At 55.6% G+C, this 26,671-nt stretch overlaps 1 protein-coding gene across 6 annotated transcripts in view; it reads left to right on the top strand.

The window, feature by feature from the left end:
• BEAN1 (brain expressed associated with NEDD4 1) overlaps window positions 1–19,828 on the top strand; it is a 35,121-nt gene extending 15,293 nt beyond the window's left edge. For 3 of the 6 annotated variants that reach the window (XM_038538785.1, XM_038538786.1, XM_038538787.1), the window contains exons 3-5: window positions 9,883–10,137; window positions 16,563–16,713; window positions 17,616–19,828. In XM_038538785.1, coding sequence (XP_038394713.1) covers window positions 9,883–10,137; window positions 16,563–16,713; window positions 17,616–17,955 — 746 coding nt within the window. In that variant the 3' untranslated portion in view covers window positions 17,956–19,828. Of the gene's footprint in view, window positions 1–9,879; window positions 10,138–16,562; window positions 16,714–17,615 lie in introns of all 6 variants that reach the window. The other 3 variants (XM_038538782.1, XM_038538783.1, XM_038538784.1) reach the window with 1 other exon arrangement.
• The last annotated feature ends 6,843 nt before the right edge of the window (window positions 19,829–26,671 follow it).

Genomic DNA, 26,671 nt, shown 5'->3' with positions numbered 1-26,671 from the left:
GAAATCTTGCCAAGGAAAGCATGATCTTCAGAGTTGTCACCTGTGGCATCCCAAAGCCAAGAGCACTGAGAGGAGAGGGGATGGGTTTTCCTGCAAGCAGGAAGGTGTAAGGACATTGCCATTTCTCTGCCAAGAGCTACCCTAGATTAGCTACCCCGAAACTCAGCTGTGCCTGCACCTGGAACTGTGCCCAGGGTGACTGGGGAAAAGTGATTGTCCTCTGTGATGTCACTGCAGAAGTGGGCAGGCCTGGTTGCTTTCCAGAGAGAAGAGAGAGGCCCCAAGAGAGACAAGTCGCATGCCCAGGGACCCGCCACAGGAGGAGACAGGATTCAAAAGCAGGGCTTCTGGATCTAAGCCCAGGGCACTGGCCACAAAGACCCCTCTGCGAGCTCGAGTACACTTCACCTCCCAGAGTCCCCTCTATTTGCTTCTGTCCTGCATCGGCCCCCTAGCAGTCGGCTTCTAGGGGCTGCTCCCTCTGCCTACCCGACCACACCTGGACTCGATGTCTGCAGGTGATCTCTAGGCCTTGCGAGAGACCATCATCCCGAGCTCTTCTCTGCCCTTACCGCAGGCTCTTCAGCCCCTAGGAAGGGAGACAAATAATTAGACCCCTAATCCTCACTGTTAGTGCAATAAAAACAGCAAGAATAAAATTTTATAAACGTAAAAGCCAAAGTGGGCCCCTCTTAAGTTGGACAGCAGCCGTATGAAAGAGTTTTTGTCTATTTTTGAACTCTCAGATTTTCGGCTCAATGAAAGGTGAAGGGTTGCTCATGAGATAATGAAAACTTTTTGCAAAAGCCTCCTTTTTTCAAGATAGAAAGTTACGTCCAACATTTAAAAATAGCGACAGTGGCCCTAGCAGTTTCAGGACTGTTAGTACAGGACACGTGTGGCCATGGCACGAGCGGCGTGTCCCCGCCACTCCCTAAGCAATGGGAACCGCACCCCGCCCCCGGCCCCCCTCAGGAGGGAGCAGGATGATCAATGACACCTGCGAGAGAGCAGCGCACCGGCGCGTCCTCCAAGCGTAAAATCCAATTATCTAAAACAACATGACTATCAAATTCTCAGACACTATGTAATTTATAACAGGATTTGTATATTCAGAGACCTGTGGCGTGTTCTTTGAATTCTTTTAAAATACAAATTATATTGAGTATTAAATAAAAACACTGGACTAAAGAGCGTAGCCACAGTCGGGGCGGAGGTTCAGGCTCTGGTTTAACGAACGTTTACCCGCCGTTTCGATCTCCTGCTCAGCGCGGGCACATCCAGCATCTCTCCCGCAGGAGGCTTTATCTGTTCGTGCACAGGAACGAGAGGCCCAGCTCTACGCCGTTGTCTTATTACAAGAGCCACGGGCCTGGCAAGCTGACAAACACGTGTAAAAGGAGAAAGGTGCGAACAGTGTTTTCCCCTTTGTTTAGCACTGGCTTTGAGAGCGGAAAGCAAAACAAAACAAAACAAAAAAAAAAAACAGCTTATCAAAACAGAACGAGGGTCTAAGTTTGACTCAGTAACCAAGGACGGTAGTTGTGCGGCAGAAACCATTGCAGGATGGAGGTAGAAAGGGACACTGATGTTGAAATGTAGGTAATCAGAGGCACCAAAGGCTCTGGTCATGTGAGTCATCATCAAAAGACAGGCCGGGTAAATATCGCACATTTCCTGTCAGCTGCTGCTAAGACTTGCATTTTTCGAACTGAAAAGGAATCCTGCAGGGCTTTTTACTTATCACTTGTTTGAAGAAAGGCTGTTTGAGGTCCCTTCACTGAACATGAGGCCTAGGTTGCAAAATTAGTTTTCCTGTATCATCGCAGGACGTATTACACTCTGTTAATCCTGTTTGACATTGAACTGTTGTAACTGATGCTGCCACTACTCTCTTGGGGCCACGGCAAAGAACATACCCATTAGAGGGAAATAACTGATTGTGAGCAGGTGGATTGCCCCCCCCCCGCCCCTCCCCACCCAAAGATGTGAAGGACCCTTTTGTGTCTTGAGAATCTCTTAACCACTTCCAGGCACCTGTACAGACAGGAACCTCCATGGGAAGCAGTCTCCAATGTCCTGGGGCGGGTTGCAAATGATGCATTTATTTGGAGAGTCCTCAAAACCTTCCGCTTGCTCCAGCCATGGCCTTGACCCTGTTCACATCTCAATCCTGTGGAGTTCTTTGGCTCCCTGCCCACTCTGAAGCCCAAACTCCTACCAAAGATCTTTATTTTAATATAGTCAAACTTAACAATTTTTTTATGGTTAGTATTTTCATATCTGTTTAAGAAACCCAAGGTCATGAAGACATTCTCCAGTGTTTTCCCTCTTGAAGCTTTACCGATTTACCTTTCACCTTCAGATCTATGTCTAGGGGATATTTTTAAGATTTTAAGGTTTCATTGTCATCTATTGAGCACACACTGTGTGCTAGGCATCTTGCAAGGCAGTGTGCTTTGAGTAGTTCATAGCAGAGATTGCTGTTTCCATTTTATAGATGAAGTGATAGAGTTCAGAGGGGCGAACTGCTCAGAGGGCGCTGCCTGCAAGAAGCAGGGCCAGGCTTTGAACCCAGCACCGTCTGTCTTACCTAGCCAGAGCCTAGGACAAGATGTGCTGGTGGAGGAGCTCTAGGCTTCCCTCAGCAAAAGTGGCTGAAGAGTGACCCTTCTCAGAATACTGGTGAATAAATAGGCTGGTTTTGCTCCAAAGGCCGCTAAGGGCTTCCCCCCAAGGGAATCTTGGGGGTTCAGAGGATATAAAAGGCTTTTCCCAAATATCCCATAATGTTCTTAGGACTCCATGTCCCGTGAACCACATGCAGAGAAACTATTCCGAAGCTCCATGGCTCAGTGTGATGTTAACCATCAGTTAAGATCACCAGGATTTATCATGGCCAAGAGGTCTCTGGCTTTGCCTATTCTACTGGCTTCTCTCATCCTACTTACTAAAGTGACATATTGATAGATATCCTGGTCTTAAACCATTCTTGCATTCCTAGAGTAAGCCTAGAATTATTCCTAGAATAATCCCGTCTACTTCTGGGATATTATTTTTTAATGCACTGTTGCCCTGGTGCTGGTTTCCCAGATGCCCTCATAAATTCTGAGAGCTGAGGGAACCTCTGTGGAGCAGGGGACAGTGTCCCATCACCTCTAACATTTTTCCAGAATCAGAACCCACGATAGCAAAAGGCCAAAGCAAAACTCGAGGAAGGTAATGTAGTATGTGGCCCAAGTACACAGCTCCAGCCTGACCAGGTTGTGGGGGGATAGCTGAGGATATGCAGCATTCATAATTTAACATTTTCTATATCAATTATTCATGAACTTCCTGGAAAGTCCATGTTGTAGTAAATGGTCATTTTTCCAAGCCGTGAATTTGAGTCTCATAATGCAGGTTGGGATGTGGGAGCTAATCCCCCTAGCTGATGGGTGGGCCAAGCCAGCCCCCCAGCATCTGCTTCCCATCACAATTACATGATTTCCTACTCATCCAGCATGACAGTGACTCAGCTGGTCTTATAAAAACCTGTGTGTGTTCTTCGTGGAAAATAGCCTTAGAGCCAACTTTAGGTGTTGACAAAAGAGGAGAGAAAATGAGGAGGTTGAGGCCAGTGATGATTCTAGTAAGAAAATGAGAGTTTGGTGCAGGTTCAAGTGGAAAGTCTACTTCTGTCGTGGCTTTGCTTCTTTAATGCGAGTCAGTTCACCATTTGCTCTGTAGAAATAGGGAAAAGTGGTTTGTGACACTGTTATGGTGTATTTACCAGCCAATAAATAAATAATCCATCAAACCAGAGATAAAACCTTAGCGAATGACAAGACCGTAAACTTACGGAATTTAGATATGCAGAAGTGATAGTACATCTGAGTTAATTTTGGTGAATTTATTTAAGTGGCATCTTAATAGTGGAATAAATCACTTTCATCTTATATTTATGGAATCATGAAAGGCCTGTGGGTAGTCACTTATGTTTTCCAGTCATATTTTAGTGTAGTGGTTGAGAATCTTCTACAGGCAGGGAAGCGCTCTCCTATGAAGACTAATCTGTAATACAGATGGAAGCAGAGCTGAGCAGTGGGCCCCATAATGTCCCAAGCTTCTCCTCTAAGCCCTGGGGCACCTTGTGGGACCTCTTGCTTCCCACAGTTTGAGAGGCTCATTTTAGTCTGATTCATGTCATGTTCCCAGTGTCTACTAGCACATGTCCCAGCATGGAATAGGCGCTTAGTGAGTATGGGTGGGAGTATGGGTGGGTGGATAGGTGGGTGGGTGGATGGATGGATGGACGGACGGATGATTGAATATATGGGTGGATGGTTGAATATGCGGATTGGTGGATGATTGAGATTGAGTGCTGAGTAGATGCCTGTGTAGACAAATACATGAGCAGGTGGATGATTGGCTGGCTGAGTGAATTTATAGAGGATTGATAGTAGATTCCAATCCTCCTTTCCACTATAATCTACCCCACTTATATTGCCACAAATGACCAAGTAAAAGGTTTCAGGACCTTGACATTACATTAGCTGACTTCTTGTAGAAATGCCTCCCCATTGTAAGAAGAATCCTGAACACCAAGTAGCCTTCCCCTCACCTCCATAAGCCCAGAGTTCTGCTGCCATCAAGGTGACATCCTACAGCCTCACCCCAGGAGCATCTCCTCCTTTCCTGAGTTCTGCTGGGACCTCATCCCTTTTAGGCTGCTTCCTCCCTCCTCTGATGCTCTTCTGCTGGCCTGTCCTCCAAGGCCCAGCCCCACTGTGTGGATGCCCCTGACCCACCCCCAGCACTCTGACATCTCTCCATCACAGATGCCTGGCAACCAGAAGATGGGTACCAGCAAGTGGGCTGAAGGGCTAACCTCAAAAGCAAAGGAGGAGACCCAGAAACACCCAAGCAAGTGAGCCCACCCTGCCATGTCCCCCACCCCAGCCCCTCTGCACAGGAGGCTGGGACCAGATACCAGCAAGCAGAGGGAAGAAGGTGCCGGAATCCTCTTCCCCATATTCCCTCCGATGACCTCACGGCCTCATCCTGGCGGTCTCAGCAGTGTAGGGCAAAGTGCAGTGCTGAGGACAGACTTGCCAGGGAAGTGGACCTGTGACAAATGTCTTCAGACTTTTCTGTGACAAGAGCCATCTGTCAGATTTGAGTCGTTGGCCCCCCCTTTCCCCTCTAGCCAGCGTCTCCGAGGGAGAGGACTAGAGGTCTAAAGATGTTGGCTCAGCACCTCCAGTGTCTTCATGTCCTTCCCTTGTCAGTGCTCCTCGGGTGGCTTCAGGCTGCCAAGACTGCTTCCCTGTACCCAGAGGGACCATAGAGTTGCCTGCACACTACATCCAGCAACGACTTGGTAGTGATCATCTGCCTCAGTTTCCCTGACCTGCATGTTTCCCAGACTGGAGCCAGCCCTGACCATGTCCCCCTGGCATGCAACTGGATCTTGTCACCTCCCCTCACACCCGCGGTGTTCACCTGGCTTCTCCCCCTCCCCATTCCTCTCAGACCCATTCACCCATCTTGGAGGGAGGAACGTTCAAGAAAAGTATCTCTTTGGACAAACTGCCAGCAGGTCCAGAAAAGGCAGGGGGATGCCAAAGGACACACGGTGAGTGAGTGACAGACCCAGCTCTCCTGCCTCCACCCCCGCCACATCCTGCTCTCTGCCCCTGCTCTGTGCCCTATTTGATGAATTATCAGACACTCCTGGGTTCAAATCCCAGATCTGCCACAAAACTGGGGCAAATCTTCAGCTCACCAAGATCCAGCGTCCTCACCTAGAAATGAGGATGGCAATGGCATCTGCATGGAGAAGAAGCAAGCCCCTGACCCCGCCCCACATGCAGGCCTGGGTCACGTAAAACCTTCTGACTCAGTTGTGGCTCCCAGTCCCAGCACTGGACCAGAAGTCTGGAGGCAAAGACTCCTGCCTGGCACAGTGGTGACGCATGGACCGGGGTACCAGCCCAGAACCAACGGGGGGACCTTGGGACCCTATCTGCCAAGTAGGGAAGCATTTAGCCTGCCTCTGAGGCCTGCCCAGAGCCCATCAAATCAGAGAGACAAAGAAACTCTCTGCAGTGGCCTTATGCCTATCAGATGCATTCACCTGAGCCCTGCTCCATACTCAGCTCTGCATAGTGTGGGGCCGCAGGCCTCAGCCTCCTCCCCCATCTCCATGCTCATGTGGGCAGCGGCCTCCTTCCTGGTCTCCCACTTCCCATCCTGCCCCCCATTCTGCAGTCACAGGGCTCCCCTAAAACACTCTGACCACACTCCTTCTCCCATGTCTCCTCTGTGCCCTTGAGATGGACAGTCTCTTAATGTGATGTTCAAGACCCCTTGTGGTCTGGCCACTGCCAGCCCCTCCAATCTCAGCCTCCACCTCTCTCTCTCCCTTTTTTTTTTTTTAAGATTTATTTATGATAGACAGAGAGAGAGAGAGAGAGAGAGAGAGAGAGAGGCGGAGACACAGGAGGAGGGAGAAGCAGGCTCCACGCCAGGAGCCCAACGTGGGACTTGATCCTGGGCCTCCAGGATCGTGCCCTGGGCCAAAGGCAGGCGCTAAACCGCTGAGCCACCCAGGGATCCCCTAGCCTCCATCTCTCTCATGAGTCCTCAAATCATGATCCCTCACTGGGAGCCCCAAGGTTCTCCTTTGGTGGCATTTGCCAGACTGATTTACCGTCAACCTGGAGCCGACCCCAGACCCAGACTTCTCGGTTGATACCTGATTTGCTCCCCTAGACGGCAGCACCTCTTTCATTCCAACAACCTGCCGGTGCTTGTAAATGCCTGCGAATCCCGTGTGTGGGCTGCATGGCGGGACCGGTGGTGGTCCTGCGTGTGGGCTGGATGGTGGGGTGAGTGACGGGCCGAACGAAATGCCAGTGGGTGAGAAGGATGGAGAGCAGCTCACCCTGTAGCCCACCCCCACGTACCCAAGCACACAGAACGACCAATCCCTGACTTCCCTTCTTGGGATTCACATGGCTCCTGAGCTTCCTTTCCATGCTGGCCATGCCCGAGGCACTGAAGAAACCCAGTGACAAGACAGAGGACACAGGTCCTGCCCTCCAGGGGCCTCAGCCCATGTGGAATCAGAGGGAGTAGGAGTGCAGGCTCCGGAATTGCACAGAACAGGCGGGATCTAAGTTCTGGCTCCACCTCTTTTACTAGCTCCGCCCTGAGCTTCCCCATCTGTAAAATGGGAGAGGAAGACACACGTACCTCTCAGGTCACTGTGCTGATTAAATGAGCTCCTGGTGCTTAGAAAGGGTGTAGCCCGACCTGTGCTGGTAGGTGCTCAGTGAGAGCTACCTTGTTCGTCACATTGTTCCTCTGTGGAGGGATTGCCCCGGGCCCCTCCCCACGGTCCCAGGCACATCCCTGGAAGAGATGCAGAGATAGAAGATACACAGAAGAGGGGACCCCTCCGCCAGCCCTGGACCGATTGCCCCTCCTCTTGCCACCATCTGTCTCTTCCCGACACACACACCGGCTCCTTCTCTGGAATCCTGGCGTCTTATCAGCAATGTTCAGCTGCTGATATGCCTTCACCCTGCATAAGCTGTAGGTCAGGGCCTGCTTTGATTACAATAAAGCGATCCAGAAGAAGCCAAGCATCGTTTTAGAGATAGGAACGTTTTAATTTACCAAGATCCAAAAAAACATGAGCTCTCCAAGCCTGGTGCCGGGTAGTCACAGAAAGAAACCTTGGCTAAGAGCATGGGCCTTACGCTGCCCACTGACCCAGGTCCCTCTCTGTGGGCTACATGCCTGGGGTGAATTACTTAACTGTCTGGGACTCAGTTTCTCTACATGTTACTTTGGGGATCAATTTCCTCTTGACCGTGGGCACCTTTGTGGAAGATCCTTGGGAAGAAATTCCAGAATAGAGGCAAAGCTTGCTTTATCCTCTGTCCTTGCCGCAGCGGCGTGGGGACAGGGAGACGGGGGTGGGAAGGAGGGCTGTCATCATGTTATTTCTCCACAGTCACATATATCTCGTTGGTAAAATGGGCCCTGCACTTAGAAATTGGAAGAGTTTCCTTCATAATTTAAGGCAGCACCTACCTCTGCCGGTGGTGGTGGCTGGAAGATTAATTTCTCAACCAGCCACGCAGGTGGACGCTGGCGCCGACTGCTCCATGTGCAGGCACGGGTGATGCCGTCTCTGCGCCCAGCGGGTAGTGAGACTGGCACTGCCGGGGCAGGAGGGCCAGGCGCTCATCTGACGGCAGCACGGACTCCCCATGCCCCTACCTTCTCCTGAGAGCTGACGTCCCTGGCACCCGCAGCCCTGCCCTGGGCTTCCGAGGTGGGAGGCCACATGGTGAGGGGCGAGAGGATGACATCGGGTGACAGCTGGCTAGCCTGGACTTCACTGGAGACAATCCGGTAGCAGCGTGACCGGGGCTCAGCTGCAGGCCAAGCCAGGGCCACTGGCCACGGGCTCCAGCATGGTAGCACAGGGCACTGTGGTCACACTGGATGAGTGGGGCCCCAAGTTCCACCTCCCGACCAGGTGGAGGGCTGTTGGAAAGGACACCTCCTGCACCGAGTAGGAGCGAGGACCGTTGTCACTTAGTAAGGTCTGCCGCCGGCCTCGATTGAGGAAAACGTGGCAGGCATGCCCTGCGTCCACGGCTAGAGGACTCAAGCCCTCCTAAATTGAGGTCAGAGTAGACAATGTAAATGGATCTTTCCGGCCTGAGGGAAAGACAAAAATAGAGAGCTTCACCTCGCCACCTTTCAGCTGTGGGTCTTGAAGAAAAATGGAGAAGTTTAGCTCAGGGTAATAGCTGACAGGCAAGGGAATAAAAACAAGCAGCAGTCACAACCAGTCAAAGGGAGACCGAAAGCCAGCTCTGTGCCTCACCACAGGTGGGGTCTGGAGGGCTCCAGCTCTTACTGTCGCATTGTCGGTCCCTACCTCCAGCGTGTCAGCTTTTGCTCCGGGCATCCGAGGTGCACGAGGGTTTATAATTGTTCTAACTTCCTCATTGCCCCTTTCTTCATTGTAAAATGTCCCTCTTCTCTCTGATGACCTTTTTTGTTTTAAAGTCTACTTTGGGGATCCCTAGGTGGCGCAGCGGTTTGGCGCCTGCCTTTGGCCCAGGGCGCGATCCTGGAGACCCGGGATCGAATCCCACATCGGGCTCCCTGCATGGAGCCTGCTTCTCCCTCTGCCTGTGTCTCTGCCTCTCTCTCTCTCTCTCTCTCAATCTCTATCATAAAAAAAAAAAAAAAAAAAGTTTAAAAAAAAAAAAAATAAAGTCTACTTTGTCTAATATTAGTGTAGCCGCTCTGGGAAGCCTTCTCTGATCTCATCTGACCCCCTGACACATCTGGGGCAGTGACCGCCTGACTTCCCCGGAACCCCCTGCGTGGGAGGCCAGTGCTGGAGGCCAACGGAGTTGGTCCTCATTCGGTGACCCCACTCCCGTCCATCACCTGCCGTTTTCCAAACTCTTGGCCAAGCTATGCTGACCTTCCAACCTCAGGCTTGGTGGAGTAGAGTCTCTGTCTGGTACCGAGTCTGGGGATCAAGCCTCAGCTCTGCCACTGGTTTGCCGTGTGATCTTGGGCAGGTCTGTTGCCCTCTGTGAGTCCCTCTCTTCCTGTCTGTGGGTTAGTTGAGCTCTCAGGCCAGAGTGGGCCAGAACCCCCACTCGCAGAGGTTCCTGCAGGCGTATCCTTACTGCTTCCTTCCTCGCTGGAGCAAGCAGCCAGGACATGGTCCATGTGGCTGACCTCAGACTATCTTCCACTTGTTCAGGCACAAATAATTCACAGAGCAGCAGGGCTGGAGGAGGAAGTGTCATAGGATCTCGGCCTCAATTCAGTGTCCTTTCTCTCTGTTCGCAGTAGCTCGGTACAACCGAACCAGCTATTTCTACCCCACATTCTCAGAAAGCTCGGAGCATAGCCACCTGCTTGTGTCTCCTGTGTTGGTGGCAAGTGCTGTCATAGGTGTGGTCATCATCCTCTCCTGCATCACCATCATCGTAGGCAGTATCCGCAGGGACCGGCAGGCCCGGCTCCAGCGTCACCGCCACCGCCACCGCCGCCACCATCACCACCATCGCCACCGCCGCCGCCACCGAGAGTACGAACAAGGATACGGTGAGTTGCCATCCACCCCAGGCCCGGCCTCCTGTGTGATTGTCACTACAACCCAGCCCTGTCGTGGGTGGGCCAGGGTAGTCAGGAAGGTATCCAGGAAGTGGGGTCAGGAGGAGATCGGAGGCACTGTCCAGAACACTCTCAGGGGCCTGAGAGGTCCAGTAATCTGCCAAGGGTGATGCTGAAGGTCAAAGGGAGGCTACAGTGCTATTCCCCAGCCTCGGCCAGTGTTGGTCAAGGAGGATGAGGAGATGGAGAGGTGAGGGGACAGGGTGGGACATGGAGCAGTGGCTGAAGGGAAAGATGGATGAGTGGATGGGATGGGAGATGGTGGACAGAAGGACACATGAAGAGAGGATGAGTGACTGGGGGGGAGGGTGCGTAGATACAGATGTCGATTGGGTAGATGTGTGAGTACATGGATGGATGGGCTGGGTGGGTGGATGGGAGGAAAGATGCATAGACAGGAGGGTAGTGGGGTGGCTAGGTGGGGAGTGACATGGGCATACGAGTAGGTGGATGGATAAGTGACGGCGTGAATGACGAGTGAATGAATCTATCCCCAGACAGCCTGCAAAGTGCACACAGACCGACGTGAGAGTTTCCCAATTAGTGCAATTACCCTAACGCAGAGTTAGTGGCTAATTCCTGGGCCAAGCAGTCCCGGAAGTGCCCATCCGGCCAGAAGGCCTGAACTTTTTAGAGTGCAGCCACCTGACTCTGTCTTACACCTGGAAAGGACCAGTTACCTGAAAGCAGCAAGAAGGAGCTCGAGTCATTCAACCCTCGGAGCCTGCCCTGAGGCCTGACGGGGGCCTCTGCCTGGGTTGGGGGGTCTGCCCAGAGGCCACCATCCCACTGCAGGTGAAGCCGTCTGGAGGCTCCGGAACCATGGCAGCAGCTAAGAATCTGTCCTCCTCCGGGACAGGCAGAGCTTGAGAGGAAAAAGAAAAGAAAAATTTAAAACCTGGTTGGGTGCGATCTCCTCCCGCCTGGACCCTGGAAGGCCTGAAAGCCACGGCCCCTCCCAGCACGGCCTGACCAGCCAGCAGCTTTGTGCCACCCCCTCCCCTCTTCCCACGCGGAGTTAACTGCTTGGGGAAGGGGCCACGTTTTAGCAATAGGGACACCCGCAGGTGGGGACCCGAAACACGTGGGAATTGGGCCGCAGGAGCTCCCTGCGTGCCGGCCACTTTTCACGCACAACCTCGTTTAATCCTTACAGTGGTCCTCTTTATTACCTTCTCGGTTTACAGATAAGGCAGTTGAGGTTGGGGGGTTGAGGCTGCTGTGACAAATGCACCCTAAATTGAGTAGCTTGTATGCAAGAGATATTTAGTCCTCCATCCTGGAGGCTGAAGATGCCCAAGGTCAAGGCACCTGCAGATTTGGTGTCTGGTGAGGGCTCGCGTGCTTCTCGCCATGTCCTCACACGGTAGGAGGGACGAGCTAGCTCTTGGGGTCTCTTTCATGAGGGCACTGCTCCCCATGATGAGGGCTCCACCCTCCTAACCTAATCATCTCCCAAAGGCCCCACCTCGTAATAGCGCCTTGGGGGTTCAGATTTCAACATATGAATTGCGGAGGGGGGCACAAACACTCAGACCATAGCAGGGTGCTTAAGTAACCTACATAGGGTCACCCACGCAGGGGGACCCCAGATTTGAGCCCAGGTCACCCGATCCGGATTCCTGTAGGCTACCCACTGCACAGCACTGCCTTGGAGGGCCCGGTGTTCACACCCCTGAGGGAAGCTGAAGGTGTGGGGGAGACAGCAGCAGGGGCACCCCATGGGCTCAGGGTCCCATCTGGCAGACGCACTTAAGACCTAGGCGGCCCTGCAGACCCAGATGTCGTTCCTCTGTCAATGCTATTGGGAGAAGAGAAGAGCAGGAAGCTGGTCTCTGAACAAGACCCAGAGAGACATCAGCATGCGGGGGACACATGGCTACAATGGAAGAAAAGTGCAGCAGGTTAGGGGTTTGCCCTCACTGCCCAACAATGGAAACTAAAGAGAAGCAACAGCATGAATAAGGCAGCTGCTGAAGTTCAGCCAGCCCCAGTCCCCAGGAGCCAAGGAGTCCCCCAAGAAGACAAGCCAGGAGCACCCCAGACCAGGCCTGGCTTGTTTCTAAGTTGCTTCGCCAGCCTGACCCTTAAGGATTGCAAGGCTCCGCCCAGCATGGCCCACCCCCAACCAGGGCCCCCTCTCACACTCCCCCTTGCTAGCAGGGTGCTGCTGGTCAAGCCCAGGACGACAGCGTGCCTGCCTCCCATGGCCCAACTCTTGCCCCCCCCCCCCCCCCGCCCCGCTTGTCCCCAAGCACCTCCTTCACGCTCCTCCCCACCTCCACGCCTCTGCACTTGCTCTTCCTAGGCCAGAACGCTATTCCCCGTACTTCCCCAACTGACAAAAGCCAGTTGTCCTTCCAGGCCCAGCTCAAGTGCCACTTTCTTTTGGGAGCTGCTCTGGCCAGTCAGGATTGCATGGCCCTTCCCTGTACTTCCTTGACACTTATCCACACCCCTACCAATGGCCCTGTCATGGGGCATCTGGGTTGCATCAGGGAAAGCAGGGCACAGCTGTGTGTAGCTCTCACCCGGCCGAGCCCACAGCCCAGCACAGGATCTCACCCAGAGAAGATGCTCCTGGGTGGAGGAAGGAACCACCGCATTTCCTCCTCACCTCGAGAGCTGTGTTAGCTTATGCTACTTATTTATTTTATATATATACATATATATTCTTGAAGTAATCTCTGCAATGTGGGGCTCAAACTCAATCTCAAGATTGAGAATTGCATGTTCCACCAACTGGGCCGGCCAGGTGGCGCCCCTGGCCCATTTTAAAGACTGGGAAGCCAAAGCACCCACTTGAACGGCCTGCAAGTTCCCCCCTGGGCCGGTGCGGAGAGCATGAGAGAGGGCCCGCCGGAAATCCCAAGCTGAAGTCTGAGAGAGCGACGTTGGCCTTAAGGAGAGAGACGAGCCTGCGCAAGGTGCCACATGGGCAAGGCCCTGGCCCTGATCTCTGGAGTAGGCGGGGTGACAGCAGGTCACAGCCAGGCCAAGTCTGGCGTCTGGCCTTTGCTACCCCATGCTGACCAGCTGCAGCCCTGCGGCCCTGTCACCGCGGGCACCCATTTGTGGGGTTCCCGCTTCCCTGCCCCACTTCTGTTCTCAGCTCTTGCTTTGGCGCCTCTGTGGGGACTCAGTGGGGAGCCCAGAGGCACCGACACCCTCCACAGCGTCCTCCGGCCTCCTGGAAGGGTGCTGGGGAGGAGAAGGGAAGCACGCTGTGCATGCCGGGAGAACGCAGCAGAGCGCTGACAAGCATCCGCTATTGGCCCTGGGGACCCTTCTGTTCTCCAGACACCCCCTTCCCCTGGCTCCAGTGACTGAGGCCCTCCTGGTCTCTCTCCCACCTCTCTGCTGGCTCCTTCTCAGACTTTCTTACTGATTCCTGGTCTCCGAGGAGAGGAATATCGAGGACCCTCAGAGCCCAGGCCTTGGCCCCGGGTCCTCTCTCTATACCCACCCCCTGCTCCATCTCAGCCACCTGCCAGCTTTGGGCTCCACCCATCATCCTCGGCCAGGGATCCCCCAGCATCTCTCCTTGGTCTCACAGGCCCTCCTCAGAGCCAGGGGATCCAAATGGCCTTTGTCTTCCACATTTTACGACACAACCTGGGGAACGTTGTCCAACCGCTGTGTACGTCAAGTGGGCCACCTATGCAATGGGTACCGGGGGCCACCCCTGCAAGTTACTGTGAGGACTAAATTAGCACGGCACCTGGCTTCTGAGTGCATGCTCAATACATGTTAACTCTTTCCATTCTTTCTCCCCTGAGAAAACCTGAGCCAGGGCCACTTCAGTGACACTGGCCACCGCCACTTGCCAGCCACCCAATCTGGCACCTGCAAGGCACTCTCCACAAGGCGACCCAAGTGACTGAACTGTGAACACTTCCATCCTCTGCTCGGCACCCCTCAGTGGCTCCCCATGACCCTCAGGACAAAGTTGGCCCTTCTCTGCTTGCCCACAGAGCCCTTGCAGTCTAGCCAGGCACAGAGAGAGGAGCCAATAAATGGTTGAGAATGAATGGATGGATGAATGAATGAAACTTTGTTTCTATAAGATGGAGAAATCTTCAGCTTTAGGAGGCAGATCTGGTCTCCTGTCACTTGCTGGGGTTTAGGGTAAGTGGCCCCACCCCTCAGTTTCTCTGTCTGAGAGCAGGAGGTGGCTACAGTGCCTCTTACGGCCGTGAGGGTGAGTGTGATCAGCAGACTAGAGGTAGGTGCCCATGGATGCCAATTCCTGCTCCCCACTCCCAGGCTTGTCAAGGGGTGTTAACCTCGGATTTGGGTTAAATAATGAGCTAGTGTTTCTCAATTTTGGTAAAGAAGCGGGGAGGGAGACCTCACTCCCCATGAGGTGGCTAGAGGGCCTTCTGGAAGCCTAGACCATCAGGGTCTGTACTGACACAGAAGTATGGAGAGGAGAGGGATAAGAAAGAAATTTGAGGAGTTGAAATGAGGGGCAGGGGAGCCTTTCCAGCTTTCCAGCTGTTCCTTGGGAGCTCGGTCTGGGCTGAGCTGGGTCATCTCAGGACTGGGGCCACTGAGAGCTAGGTGAATGCCTCAGCTTCCCTAAGCTGCTCAGCCTCTGGGAAGCCCAAGGAAAGCAGCCCAAGGAGAGAGGAAAGAGGCAGTGTGGCCTGGCTCCATCAGCTCGAAGGCATGCCTACCAGGGCCACCCCACCCCGTCCAGGAAACGGCCTTAGCTCTCCCAAGGTCTAGACAAGCCACAGCCTCCTGCAAGGTGGACGGGACCCTCCCTGGCACTGGAGCGCAGAGGCCCACTTTCCACTTCTGTCCTCACCCCGTTTCGTGATTCCTTCTTTCCCAAGTTTCTTCCTCAAGTTCTTCCAGGAAGTCTTCCCTTCAGCTGGTGCCCTAAAGGGAAACAAATCTCATTTCAGCTCCTTTTATAGCATGCTTTATTGGGTACCTTTATCCTAGGAGAAAGGTAATATGTGTTCACCGTGGAGAACCTTTAAAATACAGAAAATATAAAGAAGAAAATAAGGGTCACAATCCCATCATCTAGACAGAGCCACTGTTAACGTGTTTGGAATATTTTCTTCTGAGAGCTTTCTCGATGTGCACAGATAGCCCTGGGATTATACCCACAGAAGAAAAATCCAGATTTTTCTTCTCACTGTTGTATCAGGAGCTGGAAAAAGAGATTAGGGGAGTGGAGAGAGCAGGCTGTACAGTTACACCGAAGCCTCAGCTTGTAGAATGTAGCATGGGGCGCAGTGTGCGCTGACCTGAGGCCGCGAGCCCACCCGCTGTGAGTCCTGATCTCTGAGGACTCTCAGACTCTCTGGGGAGCCCACTGGCTGGGGAGACCTCATGGCTCAGCCCATCTTTGTGGCTCCCACTGTCCCGTAGCCGCTATTAGAACTGTCAGCAGCTGGGAGGTGCAGAGCTCACAGGGTGAGGAGCCAGGATATCCAGCTGCCCTCTGGTCCCACCACTAACTTGTTTGTGTGGCGTCTGGCAAGGCCCTGACCCTCCCTCTTGATTCACACTTGTAGAATAAAGAGATTCTGTTCTATCAGCACCTCCTCAGCAGTGTTACTAGATCTAAGAAAAGAAGACTCTGGTCAAATGCTGCATAAGCACAGTCAAATGTATTTCTCAGGTGCAGGACTTTTCAGAGCCTTTGATGGGCTAGTATACGGTAAACAATCAAAAGAGAAGAGAATATATCAGAATTCATCACAGAAGTGCCTTTTCTCCTGCGATAACTAAGGGAATAATGTGTGGTTGGGTACAGGGAGTAGGAGGGCCTGACCCCAGAGACCTCTGCCGCCCTCATTCCCTGACTCCCCAGCTTTCATACCCCAGGCCTTCCCCACGGTTTCAAAGCTTCCTTTTCACACCACACTCTTCTTTCTAATCTCCTTTCTTGGCTCCACCTGTTCTGTGTCTGTTGCCCGGCCTGTCCCTCTTCTCTTGGTTAATTCCTAGATAAGACTCCACTTTAGGAGCCCCTCCTCCAGGAAGCCCTCCTTGACTTCCAGGCTAGGTCAGCTCATCGGTGTTCCCCCAGGACCAGCGCTGCCTCTATCAAATCTCATGACACACTGCTCCGTACCGGGCTGTCCCCAGGACGGGCTGCTCACCACCCTGGGAGCTCCACCTGGGCAGAGCCAGCTCTGCTTTCTCTCAGACCCCCATGCCCAGCACAGCCTGGGTGCTTACATTCTAGGGCTATCTCTGAGAGAATGACAGGCAGCGTGCTTGGTGAGCTGCCAGGCGGTGAGTTGGAGAAGAGTCTCGGGGGCCTCAGGTGGACGTGTAAGGACCTCCCTGTTTCTGGCCTAACGCCCAGGCTGAATGTCGTTCCCCTGCAGTGTCCGATGGGTACACGTACAGCCACCCGAGCCACAGGATACGCTATACCTGCAGCCCTGTCGAGGATTGGTCCCCACCATTGGAGCTCAGTTCTGATGGGGACATGGATGCCACAGTGCTTCGAGAGCTGTACCCAGACTCTCCACCAGGGTAAGGAGGCTGCATGGGGGAGGAGGGCACTGGGTGTGAATCCCCACCCCCCGTGGGAAATAGCACTCCCATCCCCAAATTACACCAAATGGTGTAAATGCAAAATATCTCTGGGTGTGGAAGCAAGTAGGTCCCAGTGAAGCAGAGCATGACACAACAGATGTCACTAAAGAAGGAAGAGAAGAGCTCAGGTCCTTCAGGCTGGGACCAAGGGGTGGAGCGGGGGGTCCAGGCCCCAGCTCCTTCGTACGCACCCCCAAAACCCAAATCACATCCACTGGGTCAGGGATCACTGTAACCAAATTGTTCTCATGTCCATCAGGTGGCCCTGTCCCATTAGAGAATTCTTCTCTGGGGGCCATTTGGGTTTTCCCTGCCACCCTCAGGCAGATCGTCCATGGGATAGTACTTGAAAAAAGAAGAAAAGGCCTCCATCACTTCCTCCCCCCAGGAGACCTCTCTGGCCTCGCAAACAGCGAGGGGGGCAGTGGGTGCTCTTTTGTTCTTCAGCTGTGGGTTTCAGAGGAGCCTGGGGTTCTCCTTAAAACTGGAAGGTAGACTTGGGTGACTTAAGATCAAGGAGTGTCAGCCTAAGGTTGCTGCCACTAGCGCCACCCACACTGAGTGCCAGCCGGGGAGATGCTCTAAGCTCAGTGACTTGCTCACCAGGGTCACATGGAACACAGGCTGAGTCAGGACCAGAATCCAGTCTCAGTGGCTCTGGGGTGCCTTTCCTGGGGGGAGTCGAGAAGTTTCATTAGAGCCAGCATGCCAGAGGTCTGGCTTGGTCCACACCAGGGCAGCTGTCACTGTAGACAGGCTCCCAGCCCTTGGGGAAAGACCTCCACGCCCACCCTAAGGCCAGGTCCTACAGAGCCCTGAAGGACCCTCTTCTCTTGTAGCTATGAGGAGTGCATGGGACCAGGGGCCACTCAGCTGTACATCCCGACCGATGCCCCACCGCCCTACTCGCTGACCGACTCCTACCCCGTGCTGGATGGCGCCATGAATGTGGGCAGCGGCCCCAGCCCCGGCCGATACCAGCAGGCACAGAGGATCCTGGGCTTTGGTGGCCTCCGCACCGTCTCCATGGATACCCTGCCCCCTTATGAGGCTGTGTGTGGGGTCAACCCCGCATCAGGTCTGCTGCCGCTGCCTGGACCAGAACCAGGGCTAAGGAGCTCCCAGGGCTCACCCACCCCAACCCAGGCGCTGGCCTCTGGTCCAGAGAGGATTCTGTGAGAGATGCAGCCAGCCAGGTCCTGCCGGTCCCTCGGGCTGAGCCACAAGGGCGTGCACACACACATGCACACACACATACACACGGGCTCACAAGGGCATGCACACACACACACACGCACAGACACGTACACGCACGCGGATGTGCACACGCAGCACTCTCACATGCACACATGTATACACAGTTTGTACACACACACATATACATGCAGATATGCACACATAGCACTCGCCCCCCCACACACACATATACAATCTGTACACACACATCCAGATATGCACCACACATGTACAGACATGTGAATACACACAGGCCCCCCCGACATCCACACAAACCCATCTGCTAAGGTTTCATTAAAAATGAAGCTTTCTTGACCTCCCGTCTCCTCCCCAGCCTGTTGATAATGCCTCTGCAGACAATGCTGGGAGAAGACAGGTGGAGAGGGACAAGGGCTTGCTCCTTCCTCTCCCTGGCCTGTTTGCCTCTGCCTTCACCTGGCAGGCTGTGCCCAAACTCTGATTCTGCCTCCCGAAACTGCTCGACCATCCCAGGTCAGCCGCCTGCCCCTCCCACCGCAGGGCGGCGTGCCCTCCTGGCTGGTGGGACAGGCTTCAGTGAGGTCCAGCTACACACTGTACCTCTCCCTCAATTCCAGGGCAGCCACAACATCACCACTCTGCCACTTATGGGGTGAGGGACACGAGTCTGGGGGCTCAGGCCCTCACCACCCACCCTGCCCCTTCCCTAACCCAGTGCCCCCAGCCTCGTGGTGCTGGCGGAGTTATTTTGGAGGCCCCCACCCCACGCGACAGGTGATACGCAGGGTCCTTGTTGGGCACGCGATGGTGGTGGTGGTGGGTTAAAGCTGTCCCCATATCAGCCCAACCGCTGCCCAGGGCTGAGGGTCTTCAAAGAAGAGAAGGGTGGCCTGGGCACAGCTCTGAAGCAGAGAAGTGGCCCCTTGCTAAGTGTGTGCCCAGCTGACCATCATGGCCCGAGTTTGGGCTGTCCTCCACGGTGGCAGCTCCTAGCTGGGAATTGTGAGCTGATGTGTTCTGGCCCTGCCCTCCAGGGTATTTGCGGAAATGAAGGGGAAGTGGGCCCCCCTAAATACTAGCATGCCACCACGAGAGGCTGTATCTGGGCCTCACTGCCAAGGGCACCCCAGAGAGAGATATATAGGTTTGCCTGCTTCTAGAGTGGCCCACAAATCCCAACAATTTCCATCAGAGACCATGCAAGTAACAGAGCTGATTTCTGAAGACCCAGCCTGCCAGGGGGTGGCAGCCGAATATCTTTGTGGAGTGTCCCGCCAGCATTGCCAGCGGCAGGAAGTGGAGTCCAAGTCCACCCTGCCTCCCCCGCCCGCACCTATCCTCTTCTCCCCATTTCCATTTCTCTATTGAAGGGCTAAGACATTTCAGTAATCCCTTTCTTGAGAAGGAGGGTGACAAGGATGGCAATCGTGAATTTTATTTTCTGTAGAATTAGGATTTCTTCTGGTGCAGAACTGAAAGAAATCCGTCCAGAGGTCCTGTGGCATCCTGGAGCACCCGACTCCGCCAGGAAAGGGACTTTGTTTACAAGCAGTTCTGTCCGCCTCTGTGGTGTACTGTTTTCTAGGCAAAAAATATCTGTCTGTTGTACTGTATAGCCTTTAAATGCACTCCAGGGATGAGACTCTTTTAAGAAATGCATCCTGCTTCTGCAACCCCAGAGAGTACTAGGGGGGACAAAAGATAAAAATCCCTAAGTACTCATCAGTGTTTGAGGGATGGAGCTAACAGCTTTTCTTGTTCCTGGATTAAGCGCTAAATAAGCAACAATGTATCTTTTCTGTGTTCAAATAAGTATATCGTATCAATAAAAATGTTGCAAAGCGAACATTCTCCGTGCCTGGGTTCCCTTCCTCGGTCGCCCTGCCCTCCCACTCGAACTCCAGCCGCACAGCCCTAGACCCAGTGCCCCGCACCCCGAGAGCGGGTGGGATCCCAGAAAAGCCCCCTCCCCCCCCCATCGGCCCAAGCCCACAGCGCCCCCTGCCGGCGGCCGCTGCCGGTGCTCCAGGTGCGCACCTGCGTCTGCGGCCGGGCGGCTGCGAGCTGGTCCTGCACCCGCGGCGCTCCGGGGCTCGGCCGGCAGGCATCCCGCTCCCAGGCGTCCCTCCTGCCCCTCGGCCAGCTCCCCGCCCCCCGCACACGAACCCACCTCTCCTGTTGTCCACGCCGCGCTGCGCGGCCGGCGGCCTCTGGTCTGGAGCCAGCGCAGCAGCCCTGGCGGCAAGGTGGGCAAGGTGCCGCCCGCTGCACCCGAAGCACACCAGCAGGCCGTTGCAACAGCACCTGGACCCCACCACCCCCGCCCCGGCCCAGGAGGCTGCTGGCTTGGCGGTCCCTGCCTCCCGCCCACCACACCCTGCGTGCACCCTCGGCGCCCCATGCAAGGTCCCGGTGCTCGCTCCTACAGGGAGCCCGGCCTCCTCTCCGTGCCAGGGCCCGAGGCGTGGGGCCCAGCAGCACAGCCCAGGAGGCGGCGCTCAGCCCGGGGGCTCAGGAGGGCCCCGAGATGGGAGGTGACAACTGTTGGCATGCCATGCCGGGAACCGGAGTGGGTAGGACCGGGGACAGGACGAGGTGCCAAGGGTTGATGCAGGAGATGAGTCCGCGAGCGCCACGGGGTCTGGGCAATGAAACGAGGAAGGCAAGGGAGCCAGTTCAGGGCTTGAGGGTCCACAGGTACCCCTCTGGGAGGGTGGCGAACGGGGTGGATTACTCACACCGGCTCCCAGACTCCCCAGGGCCATCATTCGAGGCTGCCTCCGGAGAACGTCACTCCTGCCTCTCGTGCAGCCCAGCGAGCGCCCCTCTGGCCAGAGGCAGTCCAGCCCGGGAGTTGCGGCTGCTGGTGGGGAAGGCAGTAGGCATGCGGCGCGTCCAGGTCCGGCCAGGGCGTCCCCGACAGGGCACTCCACACAGGGCATCTCCAACAGGGCATCCCCGACAGGGCATCCCCGACAGGGCACCCCGCACAGGGCACCCCGCACAGGGCACCCCGACAGGACACCCCGCACAGGGCACCCTGCACAGGGCACCGCGACCAGGGCACCCCGGCCACTTGTGCCGCCACCGTGACCCGCAGCCGGGAGGAGGGCCACCCTGGGACAGCCGTGGGCTCGCGATAACTGAGCCCCCCTGCACGCGGGGTCCCTCAGCCCAGGGGTCTGACTCCCCCAGGCTCAGGCCCATGCGGCAGCCTCGGCTCTCCCCACCTGCGGTCGGGCGCAGCCTGCTCGGCTCTGGTGGCTTTGGCGCGACCCACCGGCGCACACTCGGCTCCTGCACAGGGCCCCCCACGCCCACTGCAAGGCCACCGCCCCTACTGAGGTGTCACCGCTGGGGGCCCAGCTGACGACTGGCGGGCGGTATGAGGCAGAAGGGCGGCAGCTGCACCCCCTGAGGATGACTCCTCCGCCCGGGGCCCCTCTGCTGGCCTCGCGATGAGTCCTCAGGAGGACTCCCAACAGGGGCCAGTTACCTGGGTCGGGTAGGTATTTCCGTGCGGGGGTGGGGGGACACAGCCATGCCCCCAGGGTGGCAGCCCAGCTGTGCCGCTCGGCATCTCCTGGGGGATCCCAGGGCCCCAGCCCTAGCTCGCAGACTCCCCACCAGTGCCCTGAGCCCTGGGGTCCTGGGAAGCTCTGAGGCCCATTAGCATCCCCACGACTCAATTACGAGAGATGGAAACCCAACTCGAACCTTCTTCAGCAAGAAAGGATATTTATTGACTCATGTAACTGAATTGTCCAAGCAAGAATTCTGACTTCAGGCTTGGCTGGATCCAGGAGGTCCGGGAACATAGGCCAGAGTATTGCCTCTCTTGGCCCTGCTGCCCACCATGTCACCTTCATTGTCCCCCAGGAGTGACGGCTGTGGGTGCTCCAAGCCTATTTCGGCGGGCCCATGACCCGGCCCCAAGGCCTATATCACTGCTGGGCTCTGACAGCTCGTCCTCTTCCCAGCCCTTCCCTCCCGGGACTGTCCCTGTGTTTTTGAATCATCGCTGGCAGATGTCCCAGGGCAGGACTCAAGCTGGTTCTTCTCTGAGTGGTGAACCCAGGGGGTGGGGGCTTGGGGTGGACAACGGGCAATTATGATGGCAACAAATTCCTCTCTCTCTGTCACGGCCTTGAGGAGCCTAGACTCAGAGTTCTAGACTTGGGGTCCCTGACCGGACAGCACCCACAGCTGTACTCCCTGCGGCCTCTGCGGCTTTGTGGGGTACTTGGGAGCCTTTGGGCAGCAGGGACAGCTGCGAGGGAAGGCTAGGAGCAAGGCCCCCACATGCATGGCTGTCCCTGCTTCTACCATCAGCTCACTGTGACTTTGAGCTGGCTCTTTTCCTTCTCTGGACTTCAGGACCCCAACTCACCCCCACCCCCACCCCATAGCTCTTGCATATCTCCAGTGCTCCCTTCCTCACCTCCTCCTGCCCCCTGTATTGTCATCAAAGTTAGTCGCCCTGGCAGGCAGAGAAAGGTTCTCACTAAGCCAGTCGCTCCCCCAAGGGCCCGGACAGCATGGGTGCAAATAACACCAAATCCGACAGTTTCAAGAGGCCCCAGAGGTCCAGTGGGGAGGAAACTGGTCCTGGAAAAGTTGAGCTGACCCCAGGGCGAGAGGAATGATTCCAGGCACCTGCCCAGGCACTATGCCACTGTGCTCTTGGGCCACCCAGGGGAGAGACAGTCCACGGGCACAGGGGCATAATGGGGTTCCCAAGAGCTGAGAAACAACGTGTCCAGGATGAGTGAAGTGGTTACATCAGTAAGTAACTAAAAGCAATAGAAGAATCATACGCAGGATGGGAGGTGGGGGTGGAGACTAACTTGCGAGAACCAAATTGTTAAACTTTGGCTATTAGTAGGGAAAAAAAATGCAGGCCATTCCGGCCCTCTCCTCAGGGAGCAAATCTGCCTGGGGCCAGGGACAGAGACAGAGACAGAGATAGAGAGACCACGAGAAATAAGGCCCTTCTGTTTTAGACGCACATACACCGCCCAGCACCGCCTTCCTTGGCCTGGCGCCTGTCTCTTCGGCACAGCTCAGTGGCCTGGAACTCTGCAGGCCCCCTCCCCCGAGTCTGCCACTCCCACTCAGCGCTCTTATAAATCTTTGGCATCAAGGAAAAAGCATGGCCTGGGGTCTCGGATAGTTCCGGCCTGGTAAACCGAACAACGGCCTCCAAAGATGCCCAGGTCCGAATTCCCAGAACCTGTGATTACGGTTGCTTCCATGGCAAAGACACTTTGCAGGAATGATGAAGGACCCTGAAAGGAGGCCGTGAACCTGGGTCACCCAGGTGGACCCAATATGATCACCAGGGTCCTCACCAGAGAGAGGCCACATAGTCAAAGTAAGAGAAGATGTGACGAATTGAAGTGGCAGGAAGAGAGAACCGAGAGGTTTACACCTGCTCCACTCCAGGGCAGCCTTGGGAGGAGAGTTGCCACCCCCAGGGATCCAGTTTCAAGTAGTTCTCCAAATGGGAAGGGACTTCCCAAGCACAGGGACAGGAATCACCCTGGCCATGGAGCTCGAGAAGGTTGCAGGAGGCAGGGGAGCCTAGGAGCTGGGAGCAGAGGGCCCCGAGATGTGGCAAGCCTGGGGCTGAGGCAGCTCCGAGTAGAGGCCCTTCCTGGTGACTGGAAGGCCGGGAGGCCAGCACAGGGTCCTAGAAAACCAGTGATCAAGAATCCTGGGCTGTGCTACTACATGACACCACGCCCTCAGCGGGGCTCTCCAGGCTGTGAGCCACCCGGGGCAGGGACTTCAGCTCATTTGCTTCTACAGCCCCCAGGCTGGCCTGCACGGGGACACACGCTGGATGCTCAAGGACAGCGTTTCCCCCAAACACCACAGGAGGACATGAAAGGGGACCCAGCGCCTAAGAAGTTGGGAAATAACACACACATGCAGCCCCCTTGCAAAAATTCACACCTCTACACACCTGCTCCATGAAAAGTCCTGAAACCCAGGAACCGGGGGACCTTAATTAGCCCAACAGAATTTATTTGACCACAGGAAACTTTTACTCACACAAGACTGATTATGAACCCCCAACAAGTGCTCCTCGTGGAGCACGCCTTGAGAAATGCTGACCCACACGGAAGGAGTGAGTCACTGAGTGGCTGAATGAGTGAATCATGACTTAATTATTTGGTGAATGAATGGAAGGAAGGGAGGAAGGTGGGAAGGGAGGAAGGTGGGAAGGGGGGAAGGAAGGGAGGGAGGGAGGGAGGGAGGGAGGAAGGAAGGAAGGAAGGAAGGAAGGAAGGAAGGAAGGAAGGAAGGAAGGAAGGGAGGGAGGGGAGGAGGGGAAGCCCAGCTCCAAATACTGGCCTCCACCTGTATCTCCCCAAATGCACCTTGCCCCATGGGGGCTCAGATACTGGGGGGTGAATGAGGATCCTAATGCTGCTGCCCCATTAATACCTGGGTCTGTATGAAAAGGGAAAGTCTCCTCTATTATAATTTTAATCTACTGCCTCCTGAGGGAAGGCTGAGGGGCAGTGAGCTTCTAGCATGAACCCCACCCTTCCAGGCCCATAGGGTTTATAATTCGCATCCCCAGTCTGGGAATAAACCAGCAGACTGTACAACAAAAACAAAAGAAAACAAAAAGGATGGAGGAAGGCGGGGAGGGAGGAAGATGGTGAGTGCAGAGAGGAAGGATAGAGGGGAGAGCACATAGGCAGTTGGCTCTGTTACCCCCAAAGCAGTCCAAGGATTTGCGTACAGCTTATTTGGGAGGTGATCCCGGGAAGCACGAGAGGAGTAGGGAATTAGGACAAGGGAGGGAGAAGAGCCAACAAAGCACGCTTTGTTGTTGTTTCGTGAGCAGCTTATTGCAGCAGGACCTGGAGCCGACCCCGCTGGGACCCTGTGAAAGAGTGGAGGACACACCTCAGAGCTGTCCCTCCAAGGGCAAGAAGCTGGGGGCTCTGTTCACTCACCCTCCTTGGTTGGTGGAGGGCTGGCCCTGGGTGCTGACACCTGGCACTTGCAGTTTGTCCCACACACCAGCAGAGCACACTCCTACAGCCGGAGACCGTTCTCAAGCAGGAGCATCACGACCTTGGCTGGTGACATCCGGAGTGGGCTGAGGGGACAGGCTGGCACAGATGGATGTGGGTGCCGCTCTGTCTGCTTTCCCATTCTGGGGACAGGGCAATGCCCGAGCCTGACCTCAGCTCTGCTCCACTGGGAGGACATGGCACAGCCCCAGCCACACTGTCTGAGCCCCCGGAGTGACAAGGAGTGAAGGCGAGGGCTGCGCGCAGCTTTCTCTTCTGCTCTCACTCCCTCCCCAGCCTCCTGACTGAGCACCTGGGGAGGCCCCTCGCCCAACTCTCCTGGGCACTCAGCCTCCAGGAGCCACCAGAAGCCAGCCCCCAGCCCCAGGCCCAGGCCCAGGCCCGGCAAGGCAGCTCCGCAGACCCTCCTGGGCCACCTCCTCAGCTACCAGCAAGCGGAGGCAGGGGCGGCAGGCCCGGGGCTGCAGGCCAGCAGCCTCACCCACAGGGCCCGCCCTCTCTTGCATCCGCCTGAGCTTGTGGTCTCCAGCCCGGCCCGGGGGCCACTCACTCCTGGGGGGCGCCCAGCCCTGCCCGGCCCATCTGCCACCAACTGGGGCAGGCACTAGAGTTCCTGGAGCTCGTATCTGTCAACCTACCTCTGTTTCCCTGGAGGAAGGAAATCAGGTCCCTAAAGGTAGGCACCACCATGCCTCTGAGCAAGGGGGTCTCGGGTAGGGGCCAGAGCTCTGCCTCTGGGGGGAGCAGCATATCCATCACGCCCGCTGACTTTGGTCCCATTTCACAGTTGGAGAAACTGAGGGCTGAAGAGGTTAATGCAACTTTTCTATTGTCACCAGTCAGTAAGTGGCACCACCAGGCCTCAAGCTCAGGCAACGCAGCCTCCAGCCGCTAGACTATATGGCCTCTCCAAAGGGAGGAACCCACGAGCTCATAATAAACAAGGGGAGGAGTCTAGCTCTGGAAGGAAAGCTTTACTGTCTTCTGGCTCCTGGCCAGGACCGCTGGCGGGCAGTCAGGATATCGGGGCCTCACTCCAGCTCAGTTATTCTCTTGCTGTGTGACTTGAGACCAGGACCTGTCCTGTCTCTGGGCCTCAGTGTGCCCTTCTGTGAAATGGGACAGAGGGGAACATGATCACGGACCAGATTTCCATTTGGCCAAACGCCACAGCCCAACTGCTTCTCAGGAGCCTCCAGTGTCCCGGGGCATCAGCCCTTGGTCCTGCCTGGCGACTCCCAGCCACTCTGCTCATTGTGTCCCATCTCTAATACTCCTGTTTGTTCCAGACATACGCTGGGAACTATGCCTACCAGGTGCAGCCAGAGCTTTCCGAACACACGCTGCACACCTTCTGGGCAGGCTGGGCTCTGTGACCACCTCCGAAGCAGAGTTGTCACTTGTCCAAGCCATCAGCGTGGAGGACGCCAAGCAGATGGTGCTGGAGATCTTCCTGGCAAGAGCTGCATGCGAAGCCATTCTGGGAACCTCAAACAAGCAGGTCCCGGGACTGGGCAGAGAGAAACCAGCCAGGCCCCACTCCAGGCGCAGCTCAGAGAGAAAGCTGGTGAAGGCCCACAGTCGCCCCGAGGGGGCCCAGCCAGGCCCAGGGCCCGCAGAAAGGC

This window comes from Canis lupus, chromosome 5 (assembly GCF_011100685.1).
Source record: "Canis lupus familiaris isolate Mischka breed German Shepherd chromosome 5, alternate assembly UU_Cfam_GSD_1.0, whole genome shotgun sequence".
Taxonomy (NCBI): domain Eukaryota; kingdom Metazoa; phylum Chordata; class Mammalia; order Carnivora; family Canidae; genus Canis; species Canis lupus.
The sequence above is the reverse complement of the archived record's forward strand: the minus strand, read 5'-3'. Positions and strand labels throughout refer to the sequence as shown.